This window comes from Hoplias malabaricus, chromosome 17, assembly GCF_029633855.1.
Source record: "Hoplias malabaricus isolate fHopMal1 chromosome 17, fHopMal1.hap1, whole genome shotgun sequence".
Taxonomy (NCBI): domain Eukaryota; kingdom Metazoa; phylum Chordata; class Actinopteri; order Characiformes; family Erythrinidae; genus Hoplias; species Hoplias malabaricus.
Genome location: NC_089816.1, coordinates 13,077,138 through 13,103,849, shown reverse-complemented (window position 1 = coordinate 13,103,849; position 26,712 = coordinate 13,077,138). Strand labels below are relative to the sequence as shown.

Sequence of the window (26,712 nt, the reverse complement as noted above, 5' to 3'; positions counted from 1 at the left end):
AGATATCTCCCTGAATGTCTAAGATCTTGTTTTAATCCTATTATTACTGTGTATTGTTTATCTGCCCAATCTGCAGCTACATGGCATGGGTTAATTGAATCTGCATGTGAATGATGATTCAATAAGCGACAGCAAATCTGGGATTTTTTTTCTTTTTGAGACCCCCGAAAAAGCAATGATGTCCTTATAGACAACACAGGAAAACAACTTCATCAAATGAAGCGGTCAAAAACAGAAATTAATCATCCACAGATAAAAACCATCAACTTCATTTTCTGTTGAAACTGATCTGAGCACTGGAGGGACGGATCAGCGAGAGGCCATGAATCCTAAAATCTATACCCCGTTGTCTCAGTTCAAAACCCTGCCCTGTTTTTTGGGCAGTTATATGAAATACATAAATATATTGCTTCTGTATGAGGGGGGTGGAGGGTAGTGATCACTGTGCAAGTGAGGAAATAGAATAAAGCTGGCTGTAGCTTAATACATTAAAAGGATCAATAGACACAGAGAGCCAAAGCCTCTAGCAACTGCCATCCATAGATCATTGGAGCATTTGGACTATCGAGCTCTGTTGTTTCTGGATGTACTGAACTGAGTGTTTGCAATAATGTCATAAATAAATCCTGGTGAATAATACACAGCATTGTGGACTGTTATTGACACAAATGTCAATGCGGTATGAAATGAAGTAGTACATCATATGAAACAAATAAAGCTCTTGGAAGGGGGTTTAGTCACTGGGAAATAGATTACAATGTGCAGACAATGCAGGAATGATTTCCTAACAGAACAGAACAGTCAATTCTCAGCTTAATAACTCTAAAAACTAGGTTTTGATGTCTTCAAACTTTGTTCTGTATTTTCAACTCTTCTCCTCAGCTATGAGTTAATGTCCTATTAAAATATCTCCTGCTGTGTAACCGCTCAAACATCAGTACCTGCAAACCGGCGCAACATGTAATATTCCCTATATGTACAAACCTAATAAATGATTTATATTTCTTATTACAGTCCGTCCTTAGAAAAGCATTGACATGCTCTGAAGTAACCACATACACGACTAAAAGAAGTCTAAACGTCTATATAAAGGTTCAAATAATTGTATACCCAAGACAGTCCTAACAACTGTATATTCTTTTATGAATTTCATTCATACATTTCACAACTTGTATTAATTAACTATGCAAGCTGACCGGACTGGTTGCTTTGGTTTATGACATAAGCAACCCTGGCTGTTTGTTTTCACCCTGTCTGAAACTCTAATGGGAGGAGTGAAGTTTCAAAGCAGAGATCTTCAACCGTGGCGCTGACTGCTTTTTTCACTCACAGTACGTCTTCTAGCAAGTAAAGAACACCACACAGACATGTTAACAAGATTAAAACTTAATTTTCACTGGAGAGGTCTTTAAGTTAATGTTATACTAGATGGAGTGACATGCCTTGAGAATATCAATTTGTCTGAACAATTACAATAGGGAATAAACAAGCAGCATCTTGTTTATTCATTGCAAGTAGGCCTAGTCCTAATCGTAATGCGACTTGTATAAAACTTTCCTGCTCTGGGCTCTGGAGTAGGTAAACTGTGTTCTCTGGAGTGATGAAGAGCCATATAATTATTTAATGTTCAAATTGTGGTTCAGAACATCATTATCTAATGCTTTAGGGACTAGATGCAATCAAATATTCACAGGAATATTTCAGATTCAAGGCTAAAAATCCAAAATGTTGATGAGCAGGTGTCTACAGACTTTTGGACAACCCCTGGAGAAGAAAGTGCATTCTGAAACAAAATGAGGGCAAACCGTGAATCAGATTTTTAATTGAAAATGGAGGGCGGTGGTGTGGTGGGACATTCACAAATAAACAGCCAACTGGGCAACGGTTTCCCAGACGCTTATTTTGAAGCCGTTGCTTGGCAATCACAGCGTCCCTGGAGAGTGCGCGGGAATAGAAGCAGGGATGCTCTCGAGCTCGGCTCCAGATAGTGATGGAAAGTTTGATTCAGTTAGGCAAACCGATTCTTTCGAGGTGTTCGTTTAACTGAATCAAAAGATTGATTCATTAGTTCAGAATAGTGAACTTTAATGACGTGACTGTCTCAGGCACAGTGCAAAAGTGTATTACATTTTAAGCGGAACATTCTCGGGAGAACAAGTCATTAAAGAATGAATAGCAAAATTAATTACAGCAATAATCACAGCCAAATATTAAAGAAAAATTTTAATAAGAGTAAAATACAAATAAGAGAACCATAATAATAATTATTATTATAAAATTAAAATAAGTAAAATATGAATAATAATAGTGAACTAAAATATAAGAAGTATTTAACTCCTTATGCAGGAAAAGTATCAAGCAATGCTGAGTTCAATGTGCTGTATATTTATATTCACACTTCTTTATGGTAATAAGAACAAAAGGTTTAATATGATGTGATAATTTGAGAGGCATTTTATCAAATACAGATTTGTTTTAATTAAAGTCCCCTCCAGTGAAAAACCTTCTCACTAGAAGACACACCATGCACAAAATTAGCAGTCACTGCAGTGGTTGAATATTTCCACATTGAAACTAATTTTCCTATTTAGTTTCCTAATTTTTAACTATTTTTTTCATTGAAACAGTAGCCAAGATCTGTGCCATAAGCCTAGGAACAAATTAAGGTTTTAAGGTTTTAAATGTCTCGACTTGGCCCAGAAATGATACGGAACAATCGATTCAATCGGCTTCGTGAATCGGTTGTTGAAATGAAGGAACCGATTCCCTGGTGAGCCAGATTGCCGCTAGTTTCAATTTAACTCCCCGCTCTAAGGAGAAGAGAGGAGAGGAGGGAAACGCTGGAGGACGTTCACACGGCGCTCGGCGGTGGACAGACGGGGAAGTTGGTGATGGAAGGCGGTGAACGTCGTGGTCTCAGCCTATTTCTGTTCAGACGTGTTGATATGTGTTTATTTTGAGCCATGTTCGCGTTTGGAACTCGTATTGACTGCACTTGCTAAAACACGTTTGGCGACTCGCTGAAGTGGGAGACAAGTATCTGCACCGACTTCCTCTCAGCCTTATGAAGACAACTGAGGTCAGTGTGTGTTTATCTCGACTCTGTATGTATATACTGTATGTTTGGGAGGTTGCTTGTGTTTTTGACTGGATTGATACTCGATGTAATTTTGTCCGGACTTCAAACTAGGCGATATTAGCGATATATTGCTTTTAAAACAGTGTAATAAAGCTTTTGGGGTTAAACTGATTTACTTCAGTGCGGTTATTTTAGCCTTTCCTATATTAGCATTGTAACCACTGCTGCAAATATAAACCCAATACTAGATTACAACTTCTGCCGTTGCTGTAACGTTAACAAGTTCAGTGAACAAATGTGAAGTGCTCTTAAGTTTGAATAAATAGGCATACTGGACATGTATTAGTATATAGCTACTGAAGCAGCAGGGACATTTAGTTGCCTTTAATTTACGTTCAGTTGCTTAGCTGTGGTGAGTACATTTATACTTGACGTGGGAGTTGCAGCAGAGATCATGTTTCAATGAAGTTAAAGGTTGAATGATAAATAGTGGAGAAGATTTAATGGCTTTGATGAATTCATACTGAAAACAAAACAATGCCTTAACCGTTTGTTGTACTTTAAAGCAATTATTTTCATTCTTATGAATCATGAAATACAACTTCACTGGGTATTAACACGCTTGATGTTCTGGGAGGACGGCAGACCTTTTATCTTTTTCTTCATAAAAACACTGGAGTTCTGTCCCACGTTCAGATCTTTACCGTATCGCTCATATGCTCAGAGATGGGAACATTTCGTTACATAACATTATTTCAGAGTCTTCTGGGTACAGACAAAAGGCACATTTCTTCAGTCGTCCCTCCTCCTGTCAGTGATTTGAGAGATCTTCTCTCAGATTCCTTTGAATTATTTCTCACCATGCTATAAATAGGGCTGCCGTACTCCTACCACTTTCTACACAGGAAATGGATGCAGTCTAAGAACAAAGCTCAGTGGATCAGAGCTCTGTTCTGAGACGAAAGCAGTAGCTCATATTCGATTGATGCATGAACAGTTCCTTGGCTATATACTGGTTATACAGGTTACTTGTTTTACCATAAAAAAAATGGAGTGAAATGATTATGCCTCCTGGGAATTTGCTCATGCAGGTATTTATCCAGTTTATCTGGAAGTGCCTCTTATGCTTCTGTTTCGACTCATACCATTTCCTAATAATAAGCAAAGCCAAAAAAGTTCATTTGACAACACAGACACAGGTCCTAAAAAGCTTCGTCTGACAGGGACGCCTCCGTACAAGCCATCTGTCTTTAAACGATCAACAAAAATGATTCACTGAAAAAAGCTTTCGACATGCGAGGCAAGGCTGATGAGCAGCGCAATAGATTTGTTATTAGGAATCACTCACAGTATGCCATTTATAAAAGCCACAGCAGTCTTCAGAGACCAATGTCTGGCCTATCAGACGATGGAAATGCTATCTGTCTGTCTCTTTTAATGAGGAAAAGGGCACCTTTTAATTATTCATCTGGGATGTCAAAGTATTCCTTAAAGGCGGTTTTTCAGAGTGCAACCAGTGAATTATAAATGACTGAGAAGCAGTTCCCCCTCCCGCTGAGGCTTAGTTTATTTGGCTGGTTAGCGCTCTGTCATCATGTGAGAGCTCTTACACCAGCTGGTATTTACCATTTTGGTATTTCAATTGAAGGTGAATCCTGCGTCTGCTGCTGCAGTGTCTAATGGCCTCCTTTAATTCGGAGGAAACAACACTTGTGGGATTTCTCATACATTTTTTAACTCTATGCTAATGGATGTTTGCTGTCCAAGGGGGGTTTTGCAGAGCTGCTTAAGGACAGCCACCACTGTTGCAGTCCTTATTGAAGTTGACTGAACCCTAGATTTGGCTTGAGTCATTTTTTTTTACTTAAGACTGAATCACTGGGCAGCAGTGCTGCCACCTGTTTATACTCACTCTCCTAATTCATTAATGTCAAACCAGTTGCTGTTGGCATGTTGCTGTTAGTTCCTGCTGTGTCTCTATATAGTGCACAATAGAACGGCAGAGTGATAAATAAGCATAATAAATGATAGAAATGTTTATTGTGTCATTCCTGGTGAATGTTTTGAAATGGCAAGTGTGTGTGTGTATTTTTAACCTGTTTTCTCCCCTATTTGGTCATTGCCACTTTACACCCACAATCGTATAAGATGTCCTCTAGTTGGCCGGGTTAATGCTGACATGAGCTAGCAGGTGAAGCCAACCAGCTCATGTTTTGAAACTGTTATGAACATGTTAGACAACTCAACACTGTCACAGCAAATTCTGTTATATCAGCTAACATCTAACAGAGCCCATGGTGGCCAGTATTATAATGGGAGCTGGGATAGAGGGAGCACCACCACATCAAGAGAGAGGGAGTGACACCAATTTTACTGTTTGGGAATCAGACTGCATGTAATAGGGTTGGGCTTTTCAGTCTTGTTTTATATCTGTACTTCTAAACATATATACTTATAAAATATATTTGAAGAATAGCCACTTCCATTACCACCATCACCCAAGAAGTCAGCTATAGGCTGCTGTACACAGGGTGTACTTTTACTGTACTTTATTAAACCCAGACCCATACCACAACTTTATAGGTGATGTTTGGAAATGTACACAGAATGTTATGCAAAACTAAATATCATCAGCCTAAAGTCAGGCTTCCCTGGTCAATTGTAAGTGTGATTATTGTGAAATGAAACAAGTAGAGTTTAGCAGCAAAGTGGTAAGCACAAACTAACAGAGAGTATGTTCCCTGAGAGTAAGAATGAAAGTCGACTCCTGTTCATATGTTTTGCTTCATCAGAATGGTAGTTTGGGACACAAACAAATCAAAGGTTATTTCATTCATGTGTTTGTGTTTTTTACTCATCGACGTACAGCAACAGAATATGGAGTTATGAACTAACTAATTTTTGGGAGAAGGACCACACCCAAACTCTTCCTCGCCATTATAAAATGCATATGAATCTTGTCCTCTCCCTCAACGCCTCATGATGAAAATTCACACCCAACTACTACCCTACCTCTTCATACTCTTCCTATACATGCTCAGTTTTTACTCTGCAAGGGACTTCCTGCTTCAGTCCTCATCAACTAAATCCACCTAAGTCTACAGCCCAAGTCAGAGTTCCCCTACTTTGTAACAGCCGACAGTGAACGTAGTCTGCATTTTGCAAATGAGAATTTAAAGGAGAAAGGCAGTCATCCAGTAGGCACTGGCAGTAGATCAAAATGCAGCAATAATTCCTCAGAGTTAATGGTCAAAATGTTCCTGAAATCAACCTTGCTTTATAGTATTGTTTTTTACTTTATAATAGGACTCTCTCTCTCTCACACACACACACACAAACACACAGGTTCTGAATACCTGGCACATGCTCTTTCAGATCTCCAGCAATATCCATCTGTGTGTTTCTGACTGATCCTGTGTGATTTCATGTGACCATGAATGTCAAGGACAGAATTTGACAGCCATGAGAGAAAGCAACAAGACAAGTTCTCACTCTGTATTATTAGTCAGGCCCTATGAGAATGAAGGCTTTGACATTAAATAAAGCACTGGATGCTCATCTCTGCTGGACACAGGGCTGGAGTACAGAGCCAAGCTAAGGACTGTGAGGGGTTAGGGTTATGGGGACAGACGTAGCCCCTCTGGATCTGTTGTTTAAAGATCATCACAGGCCTAACATCTGGCTCGGAAGGCTCTCTCTGCTTGCTTCTCTGCACAGGCCAGTATTAGTGTGTGATTGATTTCCCGCAGGAGCCAGCACACCTCATGTGTAAGGGAGGTCAACATATGGTGCCAAGCCTGCTCTGTGTTTAAGAATGTGAATGTGTATTTGTTTTTGGCCCATTAAGAGGATCAGATGTCCCCATGATGAAGGAAAAACATTACTGTTTTGTTCTTATTTTGTTTTATGTTTATTTCTTAATTTTTTTTCTCGAGAGGACCAGCAGAATGTGTTTGTTGTTGAGGTTTAACTAGGTTCAGGTGTAGACATCAGGTGGTTACACTATTACAAACATCAAAAACATAATAATACTTGTGCATATTAAAGAATTTTCTTAGCTTTTTGGGAGATCACAAGAACTTTGTTTTTCTACTGGTGCAGTATTGTTATTATTTACCGCTCATCAGAAACGCTCTAATTAGGGATTTGGAGGGAGATAAACTGCATATATTTAATACAAATAGGCTGTATTATTATTATTATTATTACATATATATTTGATCCCACGTCCTGACATTGTCTTAAAACTAGTTGTGTGTGTGTGTGTGTGTGTGTGTGTGTGTGTGTGAGAGAGAGAGAGAGAGAGAGAGAGAGAGAGAGAGAGAGAGAGAGAGAGAGAGAGAGAGAGAGAGAGAGAGAGAGAGAGAGAGAGAGAGAGAGAGAGAGAGAGAGAGAGAGAGAGATAGATGTGTCAGAGTAGTGAGTTATGAGTGAACAAATTTGTGGTCGCATGTGTGCATGCACGTGAATTCATCACATATATCAGTTTCCAGTATGAGGGTCTGGTTACTGTGGTTTTATTGGGGTGTGTGTGTGTGTGTGTATGTGTGTGTATGCGCTTCAGTGCTGTGACTGATGTAATTTTCCCTGTCACAACATGAGCCCGTGCTCAGATGCACAGAGGACAGGGAACAGGGCAGAGTGATGACTCTTCTGTCAGCTCTGATCACACTCTGAGCCCTGTGTAGCGTACAGAGAGGGCCCAGGACCTTTTAGACAGCACATTGTAAAGTCTGACCACACAGGGCTTGGAGAAGGTCAGTGAGAAACAATCTAGTGCAGGGGTTCTTAACCTGGGGGTTGCAATCCCCTTGGGGCCTCGTCATGGTCACTCGGTGAACACAAGCGTAGTCCTACAAAAAATTCACAGATCCAAACCCAGGAGCAGCCCTCCTAGAACTGTGGTGGATTGAGGTGTTGTTTGATGCCATAACACATATGATTAGTTATTCTGTACAGAGCCAAACACCAGTCGTCATTCCTCATTAAACCTAATGCTTACATGTTTCTACAGCAGCAAAAAGCTAGGAATCAAGGTGTGAGTATAGAGTGTACATGCTGCTGGTGGTTAGTGCTGCCTCAGGTGCTCTTTATTCCATTAACACAGATTTGTGTATCTGTTTGTGAGTATCACTCTGTACTGGCTGCATATTTGAAATTTGCTGTACCTTATGTGAAGATATTTAGCAGATATTTATCAGTTGCAGTATTTCCTCTAGAATTTTTTTGCAGCGGTGGCAGGCACCCTAAACCCCCCACACACCACTGCGCAAAAAATTTAATCAAAAAACGAAGATGAACATATATACTCCACAATAAATGTGACACACTATTTTCATAAATTCAGTTGCACAGATTGTAGCCTGGCTTAAAGCACTTAATTTTCTATGATTTCTTTTTTAAAAAGAGCCCTCTAACTTAACGTTAGCTAGTTTAATCTACCTTTCTTTCTTTCCTCTCCTCTATTTCTCTCTCTCTCTCTCTCACTTACTTGTCAGATGTGTAGAGATAGAAGCAGTGATAATTTTCCACTTCCTGTATTCCACACTCCAAAATAAAAGCCCTGTGCTTTTGTTATTGCTGTTTCTTGTAAGTATTTAAATATTGATGGAGCGGCGACAATAATCAAGCAGGGGTGGGCTTTGCTGCTGACCTACAATAGCTGATTTTATCAGCTCTCCCTTGCAGATATCTTACCAAGCGTGCTGGTTATTTGTTGGTTGGTTGGTAAAAAGGTTGCACATTGGAAAAGGTTAAGAACACTTAACTTTTGGACACTATCCAATAATTGCTAGTATTAATCCATATTACTTCACTTTGGGGGCCGCTGTGGCCTGGTGGTTAGGGAACTGGGCTTGTAACTGGGTTGGTTTGATCCCCAGAGCTGGCAGAGCCGCACGGATTGTGCTTAATGTGGAGGACAAATTCCTCTGTGTGCAAGCACAGTGGCCAATAAAATTATTCTAATTCTAATACCATACTTTTATATGAGAAATTTTGACTTGATCATAAGAACAATGCATTTAGTTAGTGCAGTGTTCACTGATTATATTGGAAAAAAATATGTATAATCAAAAAAATAAAAAATAAAAACTAACAAAACAGATTCCAGGAGTTAGGGTTGGGCGGTATTTAACTTTCATACTGTCATACTGTCTTCAGGTTATACAGCGGTGTACGGTTATACCTGGGGGCGTGGGGGTAGGGGGGTTGGGGGGTTGGGTGGTGGCGCAGGCAAACTCCAAGTTTGACCTGTTTTTTGCCTTTGATCTTGCAGTCCACTGCAAGGTTGAGATTACGACCAAAACAGTTTAACCACAGCCGGTGCAGAAGCTTGACTGAGGCTACAATGTTAGCTCCATTATCCATAGTTATAGCTGCGAGTTTATTCTCATCCATTTTCCATTCTCGGATGGAATGCAGTGTGACTTTTCGGAAAAATGGTTGTTTTGAGACATTAAGACTGTAATTTCCTCAGTGAGCTCCAACTGCTTACCCCTCCTTACAGTACAGATTTTCTGGGTTGCGTCATGTCACATGGTTAATAAACCGTCACCATTTTACAATAACGTCACCATATTTAAATACTGTGGTATACCAAAATACCATCATACTGCCCACCCCTACCATGAGTCATATTTTGTGTGGTGTTCATTGATTGTACTGGGATAATTAAAGTGTTTACAATATTTTGATTTAGCAGGAATTTAATAGAAACTGGAAAAAGTAGTATGCAGTATGTAACCAACTATCCAGACTATAACATGAGGGGATGAACCTATTAGAATAATCTTATGGCTTGGGATGTAGAGAACTCAGATGGAGTCACAGAACTGACAGATGAAAATGGATTTTAAATATTAACATGGAAATGGATGGAGGAATATTTCTCTGATCATACTTTGATTGTTTTCCATTTCATCTTATTCCATGTAGATAAGATTTGTTGTTTTGCTGAATGCTACACTGTGCACACCCTTGCTACTAAATATCACTGGTGCTTCTTTGGCTTTCAGTAAAAATATTTCACCTTTGATGAAATGAATATTTCTCAGAATTATAAACAGCATCTCATTATGTTATTTCAAGGCCAGCAGCACTTTTTAAAATATACTTTGTGTTCTGAGATTGGTTGTGCTTTAGATATATTACTTCCAAAATGCAGGGCAGTTAGGATAAGAAAAATTCTTATTCCACATGGTAAATATCACAATGTCACAGGTTCTTGAATCAATATATCTCTCTGTCCTTTTGGGAAAAAAAACATTATTTCAGTTCCACTGTTTGAGCATTTTATGACAGTCTGTATGTTAAGGCTCAGTAGAGCATAGCAGAGAAGAGCATGGGTCACGCAAGGGTCATTCTCTGAACTTCCATGTCATATCGTATTCAATATGAGCAAATCAATGAAATGCAATTTAATTTTTTGAAAAAATGTATTGCCAAAACTACTCTTATATTACTCTTATATGATCATAGTTGTGACAATGGTTTCTCTCACATTTCAGGAATACACATTACAAACATCATTACTGATATCTGGCAACAACGCAAATATCTGGATCCAGACTAGACTGGAGGAAATTATTTGCTCAGATGAATGTGATCAAGAATATTACAGTTTTTCAAATTTTATGCAATAGTTCACAAGAATGAGAAAATGGTTTTAGGTCAATGATGCAGATTAAATCTATGCCTTTCAAGTTTATCATGAAATATAATCCTATCAAATTTTATTCTTCAAATGATCACAAAATGTTCATTCAGTTAAAAAGTAACATGTAAAAATCTGGTTCTGTATAATCAATGAAAATAAGCAAAACATTTTTCTCATTGTGTGATAGGGTTATATTTCAACAAATATTTAAATAGGAAAGATATCCCTGATATAAACCGTAATCCAGGTTCTGAGGCTTGAAAGACGTCTTTCGGATTTCACACAATCCATTGTTGAAAGAGGAGATTAGTTTGGTAATGTTATATTCCGAGAAGATCAGTTCCACCAGGGAGTAAAGATTGAATTGCCTCAAATTTCAGTAAATCAACACAACACTTATCTTCTCAAGGTGAATTAAAAAATGTAGGACAGTAATGAAAAGGAGTGATGAAATACTGAAAGAGAGAATAAGACGCTCTGAGTGAAAAGACATGTTTTCCTCTGTCTGTCACACTAATGAATGTTAGTATGAGAAGCAGTATAATTCACTGGTTTAATAGAAAGGACAAATTGTCAGTTTTGATTAAGGGCTCAGACTTCATCTAACTTTGATCGTGAGTGAACTCCACAATGCTGTTTGCTCATTTAAAAGAATACAGATCCTTATAAATGGTTTTAACCATCTAAATGTGTTTAGAGTAGGAGCCACACTAGGAGTTTGATGTGGCCACTTCTGATAACCCCATGTACAATAATTGCCAGTGAACACACCAAATGTATGAGGCTTCTAGAAGGTATCTGTCCGATTAAATAAGGTAAACTGAATTTAACTTGTGTAGCAATTAAGCAAATCTGCAGCATACAAACCTGTGACGTCATTTAAGATTGTTATTCAGATTAGCACTAAATAATTCTGTGAGCAACATAATTAGGTGTGGCAGGGACAGGCCATAAGACACTGTTATTTTCTTATTATCATTATTATGGGCTTCACTTTGAATATGTTCCAGGTGATTATTTGATTACATTCTACAACAAAATAGACACATTTTGATTAATTTTCCGTTCATATACCATTAACCCTGAGACCAGTCAGTTTGACTAGGAAATGCAGTGTTTAGATTAGTTTTTTTGTAGTGAATCTGTATATATTCAGTTCATTTTTGGACAATGGCTAAGACCCTAATATTCAGAGTGTTGGACATTCAAGCGATGTGGACAAGAATGCGGATCAGTTGACGTATTTAATTCACCTGAAACTCAGACTGTCATCCCTTTGAAGGCGACATATTACACCTCTTTTTCCACAAGTTAACACAGATCCCTGGTCTGTTAATAAAATGTCTGTGACAGGCTTTGGTCAAACAACTCAGCACTTTTCTTTTCTTGTCTATATAGACCTCTTCACAAAGTCTGACGAGAAAATGTCTTTGTTCTATTTCTACTCCTTTCTCATTTTCACAATAGTTCTGACAAATATTTCTGCATGCTCATTGTGTATGTTTGCTCCATTTAACCTTGTCTTTGCACTTACACATTAAAAATAGGTTCAGTGTTGTGAGTGGACAGACTCGGGTGGGTCCAATGCTGTGATTGCAGAGCGTGGAGGCGGAACACCTCTCAAGTATCTACTATCTATGTGTGACACAAGACCAAATCAGTATAACTTGTTTTATTTCAAATAGACTGGGTTGTTTTATTTCATAGAGTGGGGGTTGGAAGACTATTACTATCCTCAAATTATTTTGCTAATGCGCTGTAAGTGTACTTTCTTATATGTACACACAAAGAAAATAAGCCCTAAGCCCTAAACTCTGTTCATTTACAGAAAAGAAATAAGCACTGTTTCTGAAAGATAAAGGTTTGCTAAATGTTTTAGAGTGTTTGTCAAGCCTGTCAACATTGAGAGGGTTCAGCAATAAGGTTTAACATGTATGTGTAGTACAACAGTGTCCTGGCCTTGCGCCCAATGAATCTGGGTAGCCTCCAGACCCACCGCGACCCTGAACTGGATAAGCGGTTACAGACAATGAATGAATGAATGAACAGTTTCCTGTTTATTTTGATTCAGAAATAACTTTCTTAGTTTTTTTGGAATGTCATTTGTGCAATGTTATTAGGGTTAATACGTTTGGACTGCCTAATTTAATTTCTCCTTCCAAATAAAGCACAGTTTTCACAGAGTGTATGGACAGGTGTCTGTAGCAAGCTGTCAAAAAAATTAATTCTTAGAGAACACTTTAAAAACATGGTGGGGAAAATGGCTGATTTTCTGGACAATGGCTTCACTACTGCACTAGTGAACCCTGAGGCAAACTTTTTTGCAAAAGTTTTATGCAAGTGACCACTGGTCTTCATTATAGTGGATCCTATAGCCAGAGCCAGTCAGGCGCCCCCTGAATCCAGTTCTTATTTAAGAGGTGGTAAACCAACACTATATTCACATCAGTACATATTCATCATATCTTTTCTTCCAGTCTGCTGTCTAACACAATGTCTCTGTTCGTTCCAATGAACTATGAGAACTAATTACATCAAATGACACCATCCTTTTGTTATTACTGGCAATAATTGTGATTCCAAAGACATAAAACCCATGATAGAACATGACTAGCAGCTGGGACTGAAGTACAGTCCCTTGTGTGTCGCATACCCAAGGTTGTGACATGAAAGGGACCTCTGTCTCTAGCTCCATTTCTACCATCCACAGCCTCATTAGACAGTGACCTACCACTTCCCCTGAGAGCAACAGATTCTAGATTGCAGCCACAGCTTTCTGTCTGCTGCTCCAGACACTTTTAAATCCCTCTATCTCACAGGTCAGGGATCAGTGATGCTGTCAGGCCGCAGGTAATGAGGGAAGTGGTTGAGTCCAGGGGAAAGCAATCAAGCCCAGATAAAGGGATGGAGGTGTAGATGCGGGTGGAGCAGGTGCACTGGGTATTTTTTTCTCAGAGCTGTTGTTAAAGAAAGCTAACCTCATCGCCTCTCCAATGATTGCCTGCAAAGATTCAACTGCACACATGAAGCTGGCAATTTTGGCAAGATGAAGGGGCTATTGTCGCCCATCTGATGAATGCTGTTTTGGATGGCTACAGAAAACATATGATAGGTAGTATGAAAATTTAAGAGTAAAATGAGATCATGATTAAGAGGCTGATGAAAATAAAATTACAGATTTACTTTTGTCTTGGAACAATCTTTAGAAATGTGTTTGCAAGGCAAATGATGCATTAAAAATTGCTAAAAATATAATCATCTCAACACAATCATTTAATTAAACCAAAGGAGAAGCAAATATGAAACAGAAAGTATAAACATATAAAACCCTTTTTTCATTAGCCATAATTAGTGGATGAGAAAATAGCACAGTAAGCAGTTGCACTAACTAGCTGCACCAATTTACTCATTGTTTTCCCTATTTTCCTTTATGTTTCTGTTAGCATTTCAGCCTAGTTGTAATCTTGTTATACTTCCCCTCATTTACAAAAGACCAGAAAAACTATTGTCTCAGCCTGTTTATAATTGCTTCAGTGCCAGCCTATCTATTATACTTTCCCCTCTCACAAACTACACCTTCAGTAATTTCCAGTCAGTCAACACACACATTACGAAGAAAGAGGTCGGCTTCGGGGAAAAGCAGGAAACAAACATTCAACAAAATATATTCAGAAGCTAGAGCTGGGCGATGTGGCCAAAATGTTATCACGATAAGTTTACAAACCACGTTCATGCTGACTCATATCCGGGAATAGAAATGAAGTTTTATTGAGCTCTGTTACCAAGCTTTTTGCTTGTTATTTAAAAAAAAATTATCACAAAACAAATCGATATCATTTTATTGCCCAGCACTAATTCTGTTGAATTTTCTGCTTTTCCCCGAAGCTGATCTTTCTATTTATTTAATCATTATGTGTTCTATGTTGTATCCTATTTTTGCGACATGATAAATGTGTGTAAATTTTGTAAACATGTGAAACATGCATTTATTGTCATTGCTTCACAGTACAACAAATCACTCTCTCACCCTAACTGCCGCCCCCCTCCACACTCACACACACACACACACACTCCCACACATACTAGGTGCAATGAGCACAAAACTACTCAGAGTGGTGGGCTGCCATTGCAGTGCAGAGGGAGCATTTGGGGTTTAGGTGCACTGCAAAACCATTCCTTCACTACCCCCACCACAGATTTTCTTGCCGGTCCAGGGGATTGACCCTTTTTGTCCCAGAGTCCAATTTTCTCTCTCCCTCTCTCACAGTCTCTCTCTACAGTCATATTCTTATTTCTCCACACTTTTTGTGTTTGTTTGGCTCCATTTAATCTAGACTACAAGAAGGAGGGACAATCCCAAAGCAATTTCTAATTTTAGATTTTTAACTCTCTACATAAGAATAAATGAAAAACCAGTACCTCTCATTTCTTCTCTTATTTTTAAACTAAAGAAGTTCGTATCTGTCTTGGTAGGCTCCAGATCTCCAAATCAATGCACGAATGCACTGAAAAAAATAATGTTTTTGTTTGTTTTTTCATAATAAGTTTCCTTTATGCTCCATGGGCTTCAACATGTACCACTTGCTTTACACATGGAGTAAATGAACAGCATGGATAATCAACTCTGTGGATGTGTTTCCGTGTGTCTGAGCTCTGCTGTCTTGTTGTTATGCCCAGGTTTGGGCTGTTTGAGGGGCAGGAGTTTGTGGGGATTATGTGGTTTTTAGTATTTATGGCATACTGCTGAAGCCTGGTCTCAGTTTAATCATGGAGAGTGGAGATGTAGCACGGCGCTAGCAGGATGACGTGTACTGTGTAAGCTTTATGTCCCAGTGGCACCCAGCACGATTCCCAGTGCTAGGCTTACCTGCTGACAATAGAAAACTGAACACACTCCATACACAACAGCTGTGTTCCTCTTTCTCTCTCTCTCTCTCCTGAGTACAGAGAATCAGAGAATTAGCAGTCAGCAGGACATTCATTAGATAACTCCGAGAAAACAACACGTTATTTCTATACACACTTACAGTGGGTGTATATTTCTGTACAGTATAATTACAGTATAACTACTCACTGAACTCCCTAAGCTTATTCACTAATTAGTTGTAAGACTTCTAACTACTAACTACCTACTATAATGCATGTACATTATGGATGCACAGCTTATAGTTTCAGGGGAAGTAGCAGCATGCAAGATTCAATTGGTTTAATAAAATATTTGCTTAATTAAATAGTTAAGATCTAAATTGTCATTAATACTGATTTGATTTAAAATTATTTTAGAGAAACAGCAGAGATGACAGGAGCCAGACATTGGAAGCGTTTCATGCCACAGAGAATTCCACTATCAAATGCTTTTGAATATATCGCATAACTCCTAAGTTCCCTCCCATACATATAAAACATACATTCTATATAAGAATATGTGTATAGGTTCAGTGGTTGTTTTGCATAGTAGGCTAAATAAGGAGCACGTAATGTCATTATCATATTTTATTATTTTACTTTCATACATTTTTGTATTTGCCTCCTATTTCTTCTTAAATATATTACGTTTACATATGTTTTAAAATAAAATTGTTTGAACGTTTTAAATGTGGGAATACTGTCTGTTACTAATACTGTTTATATCTTCTCTTCCAACTTTTTGCATCCTTCAGTTAAGCTATAAATAATGTATTGTTAATGTCTTTTATGTTTTATGATGTTATATATTTGCCATATCGCCCGCTTCCAGGTTCCAGGGTCTGGGCCGTGGTCAGCAGGTCATGCTGTGGCAAGACTCTAAGGGAGTGGATGTTGGCTGGGGGATCAGGAGGTGTGTTCGCTCAGCTGTCATCATCATGAGGCTGCCCTGCTCCTTCTGGTTCCTACTGCTCTTCAGCATGGGAGGCTTTCTGCTCCTGCTGCATCTACAGGACCTCACAGAAACAGTGCAGCAGCAAAGACCAGGTCAGTAAACATTCTCACTTATCTTTTTATATTAGCCTGGTTAAAAGTACTACAAAACAATGTAGTAAGGAAGCTCTGCTTTAAAGTAACACTATGGAAAACTATATATTTTTTTGCTCCTGGGTTCCTAGCCTGTAGTTTCTGCAGTGTTGAGCCCAGAGTAGTAATGACAGAGGCCCTATTACAGGTCAAAGAAGCATCACAATGATTATGATGCTGTAATTGTAAGGTAAAAATACTAACTAGTGTTTCTTTTAATATCCTTTTTTGTAAATGACTGTGAAGTATTTTTTTCATATAAAAGTTCTATACCATTTCATTTTGTTTTCTTAGCACCATATGTCCAAGTCAAAAGCCATTAAGGAACCTTTACTTTAAGGACGTATATCCTGTTATACAGAGCTCCTCTCACTGATTACTGTCTGCTGATCTAAGCAGAATGTCACTTTCTTGCTTTTCCTCTGCAACTAATGAGTTTCACATTACTCTGCATTCTAGCTTATTGCACAGGCGATTAGTAATGTGACAACGCCATATGCTGCCTTTTGCAAAAGGGTCTTCAATAACTCACTGGAATAAAACCCCCTCATAAAACAATTCCGCAGCTCATATCACATAGTGCCGTGAGCCAGGGCTGCTAGCAGCATCTTCAGAAAAGAAGCACCAACGTGCAGCATGCTATAGCATGTCTAGTGGCCTATATTACACTCTGTCTTCCCTGCTGGGCTGTTAGAAGGAGCTGATATGAGGTGTTTTTCAGCACGGCCACATAGAGCAGCCAATAACACAGCACAGAGCCTTATGAGGAAATCATATCATACCGATTTCGAGATACACACGGGAGGCATCAAATGCAGTTTGTTTTGTAAGGGAGTCTTGTCTGTCTCTCTCTATCTTTCTCTCTCTCTCTCTCTATCTTCAGAATGTAGGTCAAAGCTAAATTCTACAAAAAGACTTCAAGAAAAATCCTCTATGCAGTTTTACCCTTGTTCTTCCACATTAAATGTTAGTGCTACAAAAGAAAGGTGCATGTTTTGAAAAAGAGGTTAAGGTCATGTTTATTTTGATTATCAGCTAAGCCTAATAATATCCTCCAGCAGAAAGGAATGGATAAAGAAATTACCATCGCAATATTGCAGTATCACCTAGACATAAATTGAAATGATTTTTTTTTAATCTCTGAGGAATTTATTTCATTATATCCATAGTTTGCTGTTTTAAGAGGCATATCACCACTATTAAAAATAAACATTGCAAATGTAATATTTTGCTTATCTGTGTGTGTGTGTGTGTGTGTGTGTGTGTGTGTGTGTGTGTGTGCGCGCGCGCGCGCACTTGATAATTGCAAAATCTCTTCACTGTAAAGTATAGCATTTATTTCCACAAATTCTGAACATAGCCCAAATAATCAAAGGAAATCCACTGTTCTGAACATTAAGGACTAACTAGAGCTAAAATAATCGATTTAAGTCTATTACTATTGACTGCAGACCTGTGTAAGCACTCAGCACTCAACTACTGAAACTGTTCAATAGCATCTGTAAGGAGACCCCCCACTTCATCTATCCAGTTTCATCTCATCATTGATCACTCTTTTAATCCCTGGAGAGTTAATGGGTGTTTGGACTAATGTGTAATTCTAGGTGTTTTCACACTGTTTGGCCCATTTGGTTTTGAAATGTGCCTAAATAAAAGTAACATTTGTTAAATATATTTTATCTCAGTGACACTATATTCTTATAGAAAGAAACATGTTTAAATTCAAAGTCTTTTTTACTATAAAATGTAAGTAAAAGCAGTTAAAACAAAATCCCTTAACGAAGCTGTTATGTTTTCCCAATAATAATGTGTCATTTGTGCCTTGGTGTAACATCAGTGAGTCTTCTCTCATGGTGCTTAATGAGGTAGGCGAAGACAGAGCAAGCATTCTTGGACCTTTTATATACAGATTCTCTCCAGAGCACTCCACAATGTTTTAATGTGATTTATGTCAGGAAACTGGAATGACCCATAAAAAAGCTTGGTTCTGTGTTCACTGAAACTGTGACCCAGTGCTTTGCATTGATGGCACTGTGAATTGTTATATAGAATCATTAATCCACAATTAAATGAGAAATGCAGACACTTCACTGCATCTTGCAGAACTGCCATGGTAATTGGTTATTGTTCAATTGTGGAGGCAGCACACTTGTAATTTACCTGCTCATCTGTGTCTGCTTTCCAATTTGTACCATCTGGAAATGATTGAAAAGCGGAATAATCTGATGCTATGCGCATCTGTTTTAATGCCGGCCAGTGCAGATAGAAAGTGATGAAACATGCCCGAGAGAAACAGTTCCAGCTTTCATTTATAGAGACTGGCCTCAGATCAATAGTTTCAGCTCTGTGACTGCTGTGACTGAGCAGTAATGGAAGTAAATATCTAATCATAAGCATAAACAACTCATCTCATCTCTCAACTGAATGATTCATATATGGCTTTATTTATCTAGGTATGTTTGCTTTATTAGCAAGGACCTAATTCAAATACAATGGGTCTACAACCACATACATTTCCTGGACTCTTGGGATGCACTAAGCATTTTGTAGGTTATTGACATTTTAATCAAACGCATCCGTGAAATTGAACAGTAAATTTACCCATGGTGTTTTTTTTTTGTAATGAATGGGCTGGTTTTGTGATCATCATGATCAAGCCTACTTTCACATTAAAATGATGTAACAAAAGACAATCCCTGCTGAGAATATTTTTAAATCTTTCATTTTAGTATGTATTTGCAAACAGCACTGTAAGAAATAACTCACTTTGGAAGTCTCTTTGTATTAACTACTAAGTTATTGACTAGTTTCAACTGACTTGAAGACTTTATTGACAGTTTAATTAAGGAATTAATATTATTTTTAGCACTGCAGCAACTATGACTTTAAATTTTTAATAAAATCATTAAACACAGATATCTAATCAACAGAAAGAACACAGTTCCACGAAAAGCAATATTGTGATACATCAGATTTATTATTTTATTGGAAGCTATAATTGCGACTGTTGAAAAGTAAAAAACTTAAAAAGGGGCCCACACTGCTGGAGATCTGTAATGTTTACACTTTCCCACAAGGTAGCTTCTATAGTGAAAGGACAGATGAACCATTCCCCAAAACTCAATAATTAACAGTGAGTGAATGATTTATCAGCTTCCTGGGAGGAAGTATGGATTGCAGTCAGATCCAGCCCCGTTACAATTAGATTATCTGACTGTTAGAGAGAAACCCTTTAGCCTCAGTTAAAGTGCTTATGAAGTTCTTAGGATGAACTTTCACCATCTAAAACTATGAATCAGTCAGTGTGGTTGCTTTTAGTCTGTATAGTAGGATGGCCAGTGTGATTAGAAACACCACATTATCACACGTACAGTTTCCTGATTCAATAACTGTGGAGCTCACGTTTCACACTTTATAAAGCCAGGCAGGAATTTTAGAGCAAATGTGGACGCCGGATGCTGAAGGAAGAGGTCTCTGTCTTTACAGGCTCCTAACAGACCTTTAAAGAGCTGAGCACTTGATGCCAGTGAAGTGAATGATCCCTTTAAGGCCAATATAAACCTTTCATGGTTCTTCAACTTTTACATCTTCTTTATTTCTAAAGAGCCATTGTGTTTGCCTCAGCTCTAGCCTGAATATGATGCCATATAATTTGTAATGGAATTGTTTTGTGTAATGCATGCAAATTCTTTGATCATGTCACGACACATCTGAAGTAGAGTGTTTCTTCTACTAATAAATTGGCTGAGGAGCCTGTTGAACTGGGCCTGTTCAAAATTACTTTCATATATGCAGAAGCACTACATTTAGATATTAAATCCAGTCCAGATCTGATCATGGATCTAGCAGTGTAAAACAGGAATGAACTAGTTTGTTGTTTGATGAGGAAATCAGCAGGAGCTCTGCTTCTGGATGTTTTCAAACTACTTCCTAAAGCTATAGCAGAGGTGGAAAATGTAGGTCCAAAGAGAAATGATCCCTCTTAGAATTTCAACTTCCCTGACACCTAAGAGACAGGGTTGAGACGATTAGAGAAGCAAGGCAGTTAGAATAAAATCCTGTACAGAATTTTTTAATGTACTTTTTACTTTTGCCACCTGTGAAGCTCTGATATTCCAAAGCAGATTACAACAGCTAAATTGAAACTATGAAAATGAATGTGAAAAATATATAAAACATGCATAGTGTATTCACACTATTTTTAAGATGTATATTACCTCCAGCATCAACACTAGCTTCAAAGGCTCAACACTTGAAAAAAATATTTAGGAAGCAAATAAGAAAGCTACATTTTTAGTGACATTGCACTTTAATCAGGTAGAACCGTTATAAAATAAGTGTATATTATATTGTGTATATATATATTTTATAAAATATTTTATATTTAAATATATTTATATCATCATCAATAATAATAATGCTGTTTGATGCAAATGAAGGCTAACCCTGCTCGGCATAAACCACCGTTTTTAAGAAAGGCCCCTAATCACCCTCATTAGTCAATAAATTAATGAGTGGGCCCCTAAGATATTGATTAATATTGATGATCAGTGTGTGATCAGTTGCTTATTGAATACCCTTTGTATCTCCAGCCTAACTGACACAGGTTAAGAAGCAGCAACTGCAGGAAGTAGGTGTTATTTAGTGCACACTGACTGTCACTACACTAAGCCAAGGCCAGCCTGTGAGACCCACTGTATCACATGAAAATTCTTCTGCCTTCCCTCGCTCTGATGTGTGAAGCTGTAGATTACATTTTCCTCCCCAAGGTTCCAAACTCGGAGGAGAGGTGTGAAGTGTGTTAAAAACCTGCTCCTTTTGAGCCGTCGACACTCCAACACGCTTCAGCATGAAGACATTTTAGTGTGGAACACCAGGGTTTGATTAGAGGTCACAGCTGACCTGTGGCTCACTGAGACTGTTGGGAGGTCAGTGATAAACCCAATACAAAGCAGTACGATACTTCTAATTTTACAGGCTTCATCTGAGGCCCATCACAATATGAAGTTTTTTTTTATTGGGCCTATAGGATGTCACTCTTGTTTATTTAATTGAAGAAAGTCATTATGTGACTTTGTTATTCTGTTAAGCAGGTGCAGAAATGTTATTTTATTACGGACGGTACACATAGGTTAAGAAATATTTGGATAAATGAGAGAGATGGTAGTAGCTACTTGATTTACACATAACAAACTTGCAATATACATTTCCATCAACACCCAGTGGCCAAAAACTGACAACCAATGAAGGGTTAGAGGATCATTTTAACATCTCTATTGACATTATAACCTGTTTATTGTAATATAACCTGTATATTACAGAGTGAATGCTCAGTCTGAGGTTACTAGCTTGGGCAGTTCAGCCTGTTTCAGGAGCTGCTTGATCAGTTTTACACAGCCATTATGGAGTCCATCTTCACCTCCTACATCACAGTCTGGTGCAGCTCTGCCACCAAACATGACATTCACAAAGTGAAACTTTTTCAGATGTGTGGAATAGACCCCCCGGTGTCAGTCTGCTGACCCTGCACAACCTGCACACCTCCAGAACCAGGAAGAGGCATTAAAAAAAAAAAAAACATATCTGACACATCTCTCCCTGGCTATCATTTGTTCCAGATCCTGCCCTAAGGCAGACTCTTCATTCAAATGAGGGTTAAAACAACTGTTCTATGGAAATTCTCCTTTCCTCATGGCTTTACACTCATGAGCAATTGCAGCAAATAAGATTATTTGTGCTACTAACATAGTAATTTATAATAACAACACAATAATTTTTGTTTATGAACCTTGTATCAGGTTCCTGCATTTGGCACTCTTTAAATAACCTTAAAACTCCTATTTACTTTTAATGCATGTGTTCGGGTTTACAGGTGTGCCTATTTGCGTGTGTGTGTGGTAAAACCCAGGTTGGGGTTGCCTGTTACTGAGCACTATTAGTTACACTGTAACCAAAGGCAAATTCCTTGTATGTGCACACAGTACTTAACCATAACAAATATGCAAATATAGGCCACACTACAGAATAACACAAAATTTGAGACAGCTAATAATAGCTATATTCAACATAGAACCATTTGTTCATTTGCTCAGTTACTTACATTGCTTTACTTACATTAATTGTATTTGTGCATTGAAACATGCAGACAGTTTGCTTAAAGGGTAAATATTATGAAAAAGCAAACCTTTTTCAGTTCATTAGCACATGAATTTGGATCTGAAGCAAAACACTGTTGTACTGATTAAATATGGAGAAAAGGAGAATGGAACAGAAAGAGGACAAACATGACTAAAAACCAGAGCTTCTGGTCTTCGCTCCTCACTCCTGGCTTTTCTCTCACTGAACTGAGCTGTGGCTCATTCTCATTAAAAGGAACAGGTGCTGAAACTTGTTCTGAACAATGCAGTTTAGACAGGGGAGGAGTGCTGCTGTGGTGCATGGTTCTTGTGGTATTTTGACCAGAGCATGTTACATTCGCTTTGAAATGTGAAACGTAAGTGATTTGGTATTTCCATATCAGATACTTTCAGGTTGGACAGGATGTTTCTGGACAACAATTCGACCATTCTTACTTTTATTATTCTTTAATTGCAAAGTTGATTGATGGACAAAGCAATCATTGTAATCTTGAAAATATATGAGCCACCGTGTTCTGCAGAGGTGTGTGGGTGTTCACTCTGTGTGTGTGTGTGTGTGTGAAGAGGATTTTAAAGGAACCTAAAAGGAAAGCACAGCCCTGTGTAGAATTAAGCCATCTGCAATGAAGGGATTTGTAAACCCACACAACAGTGGGTGGGGGTTTTTCAAACTGAACTAGTCCAAGGCCAAGGTAACAGCTGCCTACTAATAAAGCACATGCCGTGATTTCTTCACACAAAAGCACACTGACTCACCCCTCTCCAATTCATCCAGCCCTGGAGAGTAAAGTACAGCGTCGGTGTTTCATAAGGTGCTTCTCAAATAAAATAAAACTCTGTTGTGTGGTTTTCAGAGAAGCTACCCATTCCATAATTTCATCTTAGAACAATTTTACTAAAATGCTACAGGAACAAAACCCTCTGTGTTGTCGTTTGTCTTTCAAATTGCCAAATTGTTTACACTGTGTTATATGGGCCATTTCTATTCCTATTTAAATGAATAATAAGTAATGTGTGATTTTTTTAAAAGTTTTTGCCTTTTTCTAAAGGTAAATGGGGCAACTTAATCTGAAAGTGCCTAGAACTGTCCAGAATCTTTGGCATATTGTAGTTAAAATGGCTTTTTATTTATAACTACATTATGTAAGATGCTTCATGCTATTTTGGATTGCCCTGATATATCACATATTGGCTTGATTCTACAGTGTATAAAGGACCCCTTTTAAATTCAGTATTTAAGATCTCCTGTCTGAAGGCCTAGATATACTGGAGATATGACAGTGGAAAACCTTTGATTATGCAGAAGCCATGGGCCTGGCATGCAGGAAAAACAATCAGGGATAATATACATCGTTCAGATCTAAATGTTAGATCTAAATTGACTTTTTTATTGCTTCTGGGCTTCAGTTTCTGCTTGTGGTAGAGGGAGCAATATCCAGTTGTTTATATGTTTTATTAAAAGCTGAAGTGTTCACATCCCACAAGTTGGCGAGGCATGTGAATGCAGCACATGTGGCCTTTTCCAAGTTTTTCAAGCGTAAGACAGTAGTGAACCACCCTGCTGAATCCAAAGCCCATTACTGTTGTGGACTGTGAATAACTGTCTCAGAGCTAGGAGTGTAAACAATTTAACTGTTAACCTGCCAACAATTGATAGACATAAACTGTTGAGTTAAAAAGCATTCATTTACTGTTATTTGATTTTAAAAAAGGGCGGCACGGTGGCGCAGCAGGTAGTGTCGCAGTCACACAGCTCCAGGGACCTGGAGGTTGTGGGTTTGATTCCCGCTCCGGGTGACTGTCTGTGAGGAGTGTGGTGTGTTCTCCCCGTGTTCGCGTGGGTTTCCTCCGGGAGCTCCTGTTTCCTCCCACAGTCCAAAGACACACGTTGGTAGGTGGATTGGCAACTCAAAAGTGTCCGTAGGTGTGAATGTGTCTGTGGGGACTGTGTCTGGCGCCCCCTCCGGGGTGTATTCATACCTTGCGCCCAATGATTCCAGGTAGGCTCTGGACCCACCGCGACCCTGAACTGGATAAGTGGTTACAGATAATGAATGAATGATTTTCAAATAGAGTAATCAAAATGAATTTTAAATTGGTGGATTTTTCTTTTCTGTTGGAACATATACTGTAATATACATCCTCCTCAATAGTTCCACAATATAGTGGTATCTAAACTATTTGAGAGGACAAAAAGTTCCCCAGTGTCCCACACTGAGTTAAACCTGATAATCCACATTACTGCTTAAAAAATCTTGTCATTTCAGCTGCACCCATTATTTAAAAGAAAATGTCAGCTTCTGCTTTTCTGGGAGGTGTTAGACTAGATACTGGAACATTTCTGAAAGGATTTGTTTTCATGCAGACACAAGAACACTGGCAAGGTCAGTTTCTGTTGTTGTTTGATTAGTTTTTAATCACAAAAAAACACTCAAACTTGAATGGTGCTCAATGCTGCCATAGAAAACTATTTCACTGCTCCACATACAAGGCCAGGGGGCTGCACAGCCCTCTAGTCCACATTTAGCTTTGAGCATGTTGACCTTAGAGCAACCCGTATTTCATACATGCTTGGGTCCTTGAATGCTTGAATGCCTGTGTACTGTTTTTGTTTTGTAACTGATATTGTGATGGGTAGGGACCTTGATATTTGGCTTGTGAAGTAATGATTATTCAAAGACTAATGATTGTTGCTTGGAAAAGACTTCCAGAATTTGCATGGTTAATAACAAAAATGTTCAGTTTTCCATGTGCCTCTCCTCGTGCCAATCCAAGTTTTTGCAGCAGCTTCTGTATGGTTGTACTCGCTTGACAGAGCATTGGCAAGAAATCCTGTTAATCATTTGATAAATGGCATTTTTAACCCCTAGTTCCACTGAGTTCCTGTTTAAAATTCTACACTAGAAATTTGGAATATGTTGTTGTGGGACATCAAATACACGAAAGCTGATGATGAGTCCAACCACTTTGCATCGTTTGGGCCAATTGTCTGTTATCAGGACATCGTGAAGGTTATCACACCATGCCCCAGTAATACTATGGCATTGTGTCAGGCTTTCTCTAGTGCCCTGGCAGTAATTAATTCTTATTCAAGCCCACCTACTGCCCATCCAGTGCAAAGGTCTTATAAGCAGCACAGTATTTGACATAATCAGGCCAATGGTTGCTCACTGTATACCACATGCACATTTTTAGTGTGTGGAAGGATACTCATTACCCACTGCAAATGCACAGGCTTCAGTTCTTCAACAGTTAATATAATTTTGAGAGCACTCAGGATTGCCGTTATCATCTGAGATAATCCACTCAAATTGCTGGCTGGGTAATCCTCATACATAATTTACACATTTAATCGTATTTGCTACACTTATATATCATAAAATGAAGAAATCTGGCAAGATAATGAAGGATATTTCAAATTCTTAGATACAATATTGTCCTTCAAAATGAAATCATAGTCTGGTGATGACAGCAGCAGAAACTCTTCAGGTCCGCATTCAGAATATTTTTTCAGTTGCTTTCAGCACCTTTAAACCTGATGCCAGCATTGGCATGTGGATGATTAACCTGCTTATATTACACTGAAACAGCATGCTGATGTATATCAGAACTTTGAAATGTAAGATAAGGAATGAGAGATTTATTGCTATTATTATGTGTGCTAGTGTTAATGGTCATATTTACACACAAAAAATGCTTAGATTTTTAGAGCACATTAAAAATGTAAAAAATGTGGCTTTACACTGATACATGACATTATTAAAAGAGGAGAGTAAAAGGCAGAATCATCTTTGTACCCATTAAAGTGTTTAACTGTAATATAGGCTCAAACAGGTAATTGGTTTCAG

General features: G+C 38.3%; 1 protein-coding gene across 1 annotated transcript in view; it reads left to right on the top strand.

Moving 5' to 3' along the window:
- The first annotated feature begins 2,795 nt into the window (after positions 1-2,795).
- si:ch211-269c21.2 (carbohydrate sulfotransferase 8) overlaps positions 2,796-26,712 on the top strand; it is a 49,261-nt gene continuing 25,344 nt past the window's right edge. The window contains exons 1-2 of the mRNA XM_066648941.1: positions 2,796-3,079; positions 16,474-16,688. Of these exons, the coding sequence (XP_066505038.1) occupies positions 16,505-16,688 (184 nt within the window). The 5' untranslated portion in view covers positions 2,796-3,079; positions 16,474-16,504. The remainder of the gene's footprint in view (positions 3,080-16,473; positions 16,689-26,712) is intronic.